The following is a 7,490-nucleotide window of genomic DNA, read 5'->3' on the forward strand; positions in this document are numbered from 1 at the left end:
GTTAGCGTTATGTCTTTTACTAAGCCTCCTTTTGAAAGCGACTTTAGAGACAATTATGTATTTCTGCACCAAATCTCATGTGATGCATCCGTTTCTCTCTCTCTCTCTCTCTCTCTCTCTCTCTCTCTCTCTCTCTCTCTCTCTCTCTCTCTCTCTCTCTCTCTCTCTCTCTCTCTCTCTCTCTCTCTCTCTCTCTCTCTCTACAGGCTTTCAGGTGTAAGTAAGCTGGTGGTCAGGTTGGCATCTAGCCCAGAGGGTGTAGGATGTGGTGGCTACACACGCGTGGATGTGGGTGTGGGCGTGGGCGCTTGGAGTGAAGGGTCTGTTGAGCTGCAGAGCATCATGATGAAACAGGCAGGTAGAGAAGCAGCAGCAGTAGTAGAGGCGGTAGCGGCAGCAGCAGTAGCGGTAGCGCGGCACATAAAGAGGAGACAAGGAAAACTAGCTAGGAACCGAGGGGCTGCGTCAAATTGGGAAGCGCCCCCTCACGTCCCCTCTCTCCCATCCCTCCTCTTGGGCGGGGGCGCGCGGCCCTCTCTCCGCCCGGCCCGCTCAGTGCCTCCGCGGCTTCTGTGCCAGCAGCAGCACCACCACCACCACCCGAGCGGCAGCATCCCCGCCACTACTGGGAGAGCCGCGGGTCATCAGCAGATCACCCTCAGGTGTTCTCCCTCTCGCGGCCACGGCCAGGTCCTCCACCACTGCCTCTTGCCAGACACATGTGGACGGGAGTCGCGAGTTATGCCCTGCGTCCTGTAGTTGCTGACGTGACTCTCACAGACAGACTAGTGCTAGAGTGCTGGCACGCCCCCTAGGCCGCTCCTCCGGCGTGTGGTGCTCCTGGCAGGTCCGCCTCGTCCCTTGGGTGCTGGCACTGTCTGGCTCACACCTCTGCCAGCAATTGTAATTGACCCATCATTCCTGCCTTAATAACGCCACCAATAGTGTTCAACGACCCGCCGATACCGGAGGGAGGCCTCGGAGGGACCGCGCCGCCGCCAATCAAAAGTGCCTCAAAGCCGCCGCTGCCGAGAGCAGCTGAGTCGCAAGACTCCAGAGATACGAGGTGCTGACGCCCGCTGGCTTTCAGATCCCAGGTGCTCGGCCGCTCTCTCTCTCTTCTAGTGCTGGGCCACCGCCACGGAGAAGCGCTGAGGCTGAAAGAGCGACACTGTGGCCAAACAAAATATCGTTGTTAGTGGAAAAACAGAACGTTACACCATAACCTGCAGATCAAAGGAGGTGCCGAGGTCGCCGGAGGAGTGACTGTAAGAAACTTGCTATTCACTTATTAGTGAAAGAATAATGAAAATGCTGTGAGAGGATTTGTAAGCGCAATTGGTGATCCCCAAGCGACGGGTGTCGAGACGTGCTCTGAATGTGTGTTGTAATAAGAGCAGCAGCCATGAGCAGGCAGCTAACCCTCGTCTAACACAAAACTCGATAAATAGCAATAGTAGTGCTGCGCGTGAGGCGCTTCCTTCGAGAGGAAAACTTTTCTTAAGCTCCAGGTCTCTGGTGGATGAGGACTGCGGCCGCTGGTGAAACTGGGTCACTGGAGGACGTCGACAGGGCGCTCTGCTGCATGTTTACGCGAGCCTTCCATGTGCGGCCCCAGAACACCTAGCCGGCGAGCCTGTGTCCTGACGTGAGTCTGAGCGAGCCTGTTGTAGCATCTTTTGCATTTTATATGCAACTGTATCATTGTTAACTGTGAGTGATTTGAGGGACCCGTGTGTGTGTGTGTGTGTATGTGTGGGCAGAGCACCAGGTGGGTGTGAGGTCAGGTGGAGGGGGCGTGTCCCTAGTGCGACGGCGGCTTGTGATTGGATGAGGGCGGGGCCTGGTGGCGCGGCTGGCCAGTGGCTGCTAGCTAGTGTAGCGGGAGGCTGGGAGTCGCGCGCCCGTGGTACCGCAGTGAGATCAATGGGGAAGAGTCTCACACGATAACTAGGCCCATCACACCCCAGGCCTCCGCGCCCCACGCCCACCGGCCCCCCGCCGCCACAAACAAACCTCCAGTGGGCATCACGACGTCGATGGTGCCAGACTAGTGACGGCGGCTCCTGCACCACTGCCCTTCTCCCACTCCCTCTACCTTACGTCAACGACAGCCTCAGCCTTAATTAAACCGGAGAATCCTTGAGCCTTATTGTAAGTGTGTGTGACCCTGACGGCGCCGAGCCTTGCGACAATAAGATGGTCTGATCCCCTTCGGCCGAAGACCGCGCGTGGTGTCGTGTGCTCCTGAGTGCCCTGAGTGTTGTGCCGCCTCCCGCCTCCCACCCTCGCCTTCGTCACGTCCTCGCGGCCACAGTCTTCGGTGGTGTCAGTGCAGGTCCTTCCCTCTACCGCAGGAGTCTCACTCGCAGCTCAGCACCGGGAAAGGGTGCAGCTAAGGCAGTGCTTCTCGTCTCGACTGAGGGCGGTCGGTGGCGTGCTTGCGCGGCGGTGTTGTGAGTGCGAGCAGTGTATGTCATGCTGAGCGGTCATGGCTTTCTGATGATCCTCCTCCTCCCACCCTGCCATCGGTCTCCTCAAAATCAAAACACTTCCTAAAATAATTTTGCACAATTGGAATAATTTTTTTCTAAAAATTCACTGACCCCTTAAACCCCAGATCCTTTAGTTAGTAAATGGCTTCCCCTCACCGCCAAGGAGAGAGTCTAGTCAGATGTAGTCAGAGATGATGTGTTTTTTCTGGGACAAAAAGACTTTCTTCAGTTAACGTGGAAGCCAAGACAGCGCTGAGCATTACGACACTCGGAAAATAATAAATAGTAAAATTGAAAGGAGAGCTCGAGAAAAAAAGCCTCTAAGTGAATGAGAGTTAATTTAGTCAGTGCGGCGACGAGAAGAAGAAGACCGGCAAGATGTTGGATATCTTCCGTGGCCTCAAGAACTTCATCAAGGTCTCCCACGTGCACATCGACTCCTCGGTGTTCCGCCTCCACTACTCCATCACGGTGATGATCCTGCTCGCGTTCAGCCTGATCGTCACCACGCGTCAGTACGTCGGGAACCCCATAGACTGCATTCACGCCAAGGAGATCCCGGAGGACGTGATCAACACCTACTGCTGGATACACTCCACCTACACCATCCCCTCGGCCTTCAGCAAGCGGCTCGGGGTAGACGTGGCGCACCCGGGGATAGAAAAGTCGACTGATGACGAGGAGAAGCGATATGTCAAGTACTACCAGTGGGTGTGCTTCTGCCTCTTCTTCCAGGTAGGTGAGCCCTCTTGCGTGTGTGTGTGTGTGTGTGTGTGTGTGTGTGTGTGTGTGTGTGTGTGTGTGTGTGTGTGTGTATGTGTGTGTACATCTGCGCGCCCGCGTGCACGTTATTGTGCACGTTTATGAGTGCATTTTTCGTATCCATACGTGCCCAATACTTCTTGTGTTAAGATGAAAGTTACTGTTTGTCCTCATGACCCAATTTCCCCTCGGTCAGGGTCAGATCACTCGCCGGGCAGCCAACCAACCAGTCAGTCAGTCAGTCAATTACTCATTCTCTCTCTCTCCATTCTCTCTCTCTCTCTCTCTCTCTCTCTCTCTCTCTCTCTCTCTCTCTCTCTCTCTGTCACACATTCCGCCATTCAGTTAATCAAGCAGCTACAGTTATCCTAGCCAGCTAATCAGTCAGTCAGTCACTCGGATCCGGACGTAGTGTTGCCTGGTGGGTGTCGCCTCGGAGATTGTGGGTCTGTGTTATTGGTTTCCTTTCGGCCGTTCCGTGGACCTGAACGTTCCCCGGGAGGCGACTCGGGCGCGGATTAATCTTCAGGGAAATGGACTCCCTTCTATATATCGTTGTTGGTGCTTCTCTTGATTATCACAGAGCTTTTGGGGAGAGAATTCTAGTTCATGTCAGAGCAGTGGAGAGCTTTCAAGAAGGGAGTGAAGCAGCGGGAAGCATTGTGAGCGTTAGTGGAACACCGGGGAGCATTCTACCTCCGTAAATGGTTGGGGGAGAATACTGCTCTTCTGAAATCTTGTGATGCTTCAAGTCTTTGTTGTCAATGTAACTTTTATAGTAGTGAAGGTATAGAAAAGGACTGCTGGGTGATGGGTGGTATAGTGTTCAGTGTTCAAGAATGGCTTAGGGAGGCAATCTGCGTGGGGCGAGGGGCCATAGAGAGTCTTGTCAACCGGGTAGGGGAGTGCGTCAGCCCCGGGAACGACCCCTCTTTACTCTCTGACCCACACGTACCCCTGACCCAGTTATTGAAGAGCAAGAAACAAGACAATACAATACGTACATTGGAAAAATAGCGAGTTTGCAAGGAAATTAGAAGGGAACCCGGTAAATATATAGAACGAGACGAATTTTATTGAAATATGACATTAAAGAAAGCAGCAAAATAACTAGAAAAATTTGATGACAGTTGAAAAGAAAAAGCTAATGAAACAAGAATTAGAGATAATGTAACTGATATCAAAGAAAATACAGTTATGCAAAAAATAAATAAAAGAACATTAAAACACAAAGCAAAGACACCAGTACAATTAAAACGAATTATGACAAAAATGACACTATATCTCAGGAGACTCACAACACTTATCTTATTGTGATAACATCGCTGAGTCTGAATTTGCTAATGGCTCTGTTTACGTGTTAGTGTGTGTGTGTGTGTGTGTGTGTGTGTGTGTGTGTGTGTGTGTGTGTGTGTGTGTGTGTGTGTGTGTGTGTGTGTGTGTGTGTGTGTGTGTGTGTGTGTGTGTGTGTGTGTGTGTGTGTGTGTGTGAGAGAGAGAGAGAGAGAGAGAGAGAGAGAGAGAGAGAGAGAGAGAGAGAGATGCGATAAAAAGTTACAGGATAAAGAAGGGTGGAAGAACAAATTGTCAGTGATACTCACAATAACACACACAAACAAACACACACACACACACACACACACACACACACACACACACACACACACACACACACACACACACACACACACACATATACACTTAAAAGGTCATCTTGGAGGTGTGTGTCCGTGTATATGTGTGTAGTGGTAGATAGAGGTGCTGATGATGATGGTAGAGATGTGAAAGTGGTGTTACAGGAAGCGGAAGGAACATTGAACACACACACACACACACACACACACACACACACACACACACGTGCCCGGTAGCTCAGTGGTTAGAGCGTTGGCTTCACAAGCCAGAGGACCGGGGTTCGATTCCCCGGCCGGGTGGAGATATTTGGGTGTGTCTGTAGCCCCTGTTCACCTAGCAGTGAGTAGGTACGGAATGTAAATCGAGAAGTTGTGACCTTGTTGTCCCGATGTATGGTGTGTGCCTGGTCTCAGGCCTATCCGAAGATCGGAAATAATGAGCTCTGAGCTCGTTCCGTAGGGTAACGTCTGGCTGTATCGTCAGAGACTGCAGCAGATCAAACAGTGAAACACACACACACACACACACACACACACACACACACACACACACAGTGTAACTTCTTGGTCGGGAAATGATGCATTTTGATTCAATTTCCGACGATGGAAGTTTGTCTGATCGGCGGTTGCTTTTCGGAGGCCGCGTGATAATTGGCCTGTAAGAGACACCGCCGAGACACGGGCTCCCAGGTGGAGGTGTGCTGGCCAGGAAAAAGGAGGAAGAAAGGAAAGAGAAAGACGATATTGAAAGAGTGATAGATTTAGCAATACATTTGGTTTCGTGATCTTTATATTTGTTTTTCGTGTTATCTACCTTTGCTATATGCACGTATTTGCGAAGGCATTAATATACTTGTTTGCTTTGGTCTACATGCTACATATTTTATTCGACAATTGAAAGCTTTATACTATCTTTCAGTGATGGAAAAGTGGTATGAATTGCAATGTGTGAAGACGTGAATGCTTGATGTATCACTTGCAATAAAGGTTTCAGACTCTTACACAATGTATAACCTTTATCAAGATGACGTTCTATGCAACTCATTGAAGTGAAAACTAAGACCATGAAGCAAAACAAGTGACAGAAGAATTGTCGTTGACATACATTTCTTTTTAAATATATCTGAACACATTTCGCTTGGATCATTTTTATCTATGATGCTAATAGTGCAATAGGAAAAAAAAAGAAAGCAAACGCAGGAAGGAAAAGACTGTGAGTAATACATTCCACCATTCATAACTTATGGGGCAGAAAACTGAAGCTTTACAAAAGTGGTGGCCCGTAAACTTGGAGATACTCGAAGGAGAATGGAAAGAATAATATGTGGCATTCCGAGGAGCATCTTAGACGAGGGAACAAACTAAAGCTGAGGATGTTCTGGCCACTACCGCCACTGCCACCACCAGCAGAGGCAGAGAGGAGGGCGTGGGCGGATCAGGTTAGGCGTAGAACTGACAACACATGCACGGTTGAACTGACGGAATGGCAACTCACGCATAGAAAACGGAGACAAGGCGAACAGAAAACAAGCTTGAGGGGGAGGGATTAGGTACAACAGTGGTATTGAACTGGAATAGACGGAGGTTAGGTGGGAGGAGGAATGGAGGATTTATGGCGGTGGACTGGAATAGGTGGAGGGAGGATGGATGGTAGTGTGGAGTTTGTATATGATATTTTCTATACGTTTTGGATTGAAAACTGGAGATGATAACGGTGGATGGTGGTGTTAATTAGTGTATAATATATATTTTTTGGAAGTTGTAGTGTTGATATATCTATATATCCTATCCTTCTCACTCCTCTATCATTTGCCTCCTCTTGTTTCACTTCTATTTCGCTCTATCATTCGGGACTAAGAATTTGAATGATATGCATGTGAGTTTGTAATATTTTGTATGTGATTGCCAGCCTCGGATACGAATAGATAGGTAAATACGGTAATTATCTTTTTTTCCTTTCTATCGCCACTGTTATCAATATTATCCCCCACCATTATCATGTCCTCTGTCTCTAAATCTGTATTTTTCATTCACTTTTTTTTTATTTTCTCCGTATTTTTTTTCTCCTGTCTGATCTCTTTGTTCCTTCCTTCTCTCCTTCTTTTCCTCCCCTTTACTGCACCATGTCTCCAATGCTGTTCTCTCACTCCCTTTTTCCATCCTTGTACTTTTCGTTTTTCCATGCTCTATCTTCCCGCCCTGCTGTTCTTCATGTCTCATTCTCTCTCTCTCTCTCTCTCTCGTAGTGCCAGTCGACTCCTTCGCAATCCGTTTCTCTCTGTTGAATCGTTAACAATCACAATAATGGGGGAAATAAAAACAGATATATATTTGTTTTTCTCTCTAGCTTTTATCAGAACCTCTGCCTTTCCTTAGTGCCATTCTTCCTCTCTTATCTTCCCTAACTTTTTTTTTTCTTCCTTATCTTCTGTTGTTATTTTTTCTGCTTTTCTTCTCGTCTCTTTCATCCTCTCGTCCTTTTTTTCTTTCTTTCCTTCCTTCCTTCCTGCCTTTCTCAGTCTGTGTTTTTCTTTTTCGCGGATCATTTTCTGTGTGTGTGTGTGTGTGTGTGTGTGTGTGTGTGTGTGTTTGCGTTTTAT

General features: G+C 48.7%; 1 protein-coding gene across 1 annotated transcript in view; it reads left to right on the forward strand.

Annotated features, from left to right (window-relative positions):
- Nucleotides 1-304: 304 nt before the first annotated feature.
- LOC123504939 (innexin shaking-B-like) overlaps nucleotides 305-7,490 on the forward strand; it is a 333,181-nt gene continuing 325,995 nt past the window's right edge. Inside the window, exon 1 of the mRNA XM_045255894.1 lies at nucleotides 305-3,230. Coding sequence (XP_045111829.1) covers nucleotides 2,874-3,230 — 357 coding nt within the window. The 5' untranslated portion in view covers nucleotides 305-2,873. The remainder of the gene's footprint in view (nucleotides 3,231-7,490) is intronic.

The sequence above is a fragment of the Portunus trituberculatus genome, chromosome 17 (genome assembly GCF_017591435.1).
Source record: "Portunus trituberculatus isolate SZX2019 chromosome 17, ASM1759143v1, whole genome shotgun sequence".
In the NCBI taxonomy this organism is placed as follows: Eukaryota; Metazoa; Arthropoda; class Malacostraca; order Decapoda; family Portunidae; genus Portunus; species Portunus trituberculatus.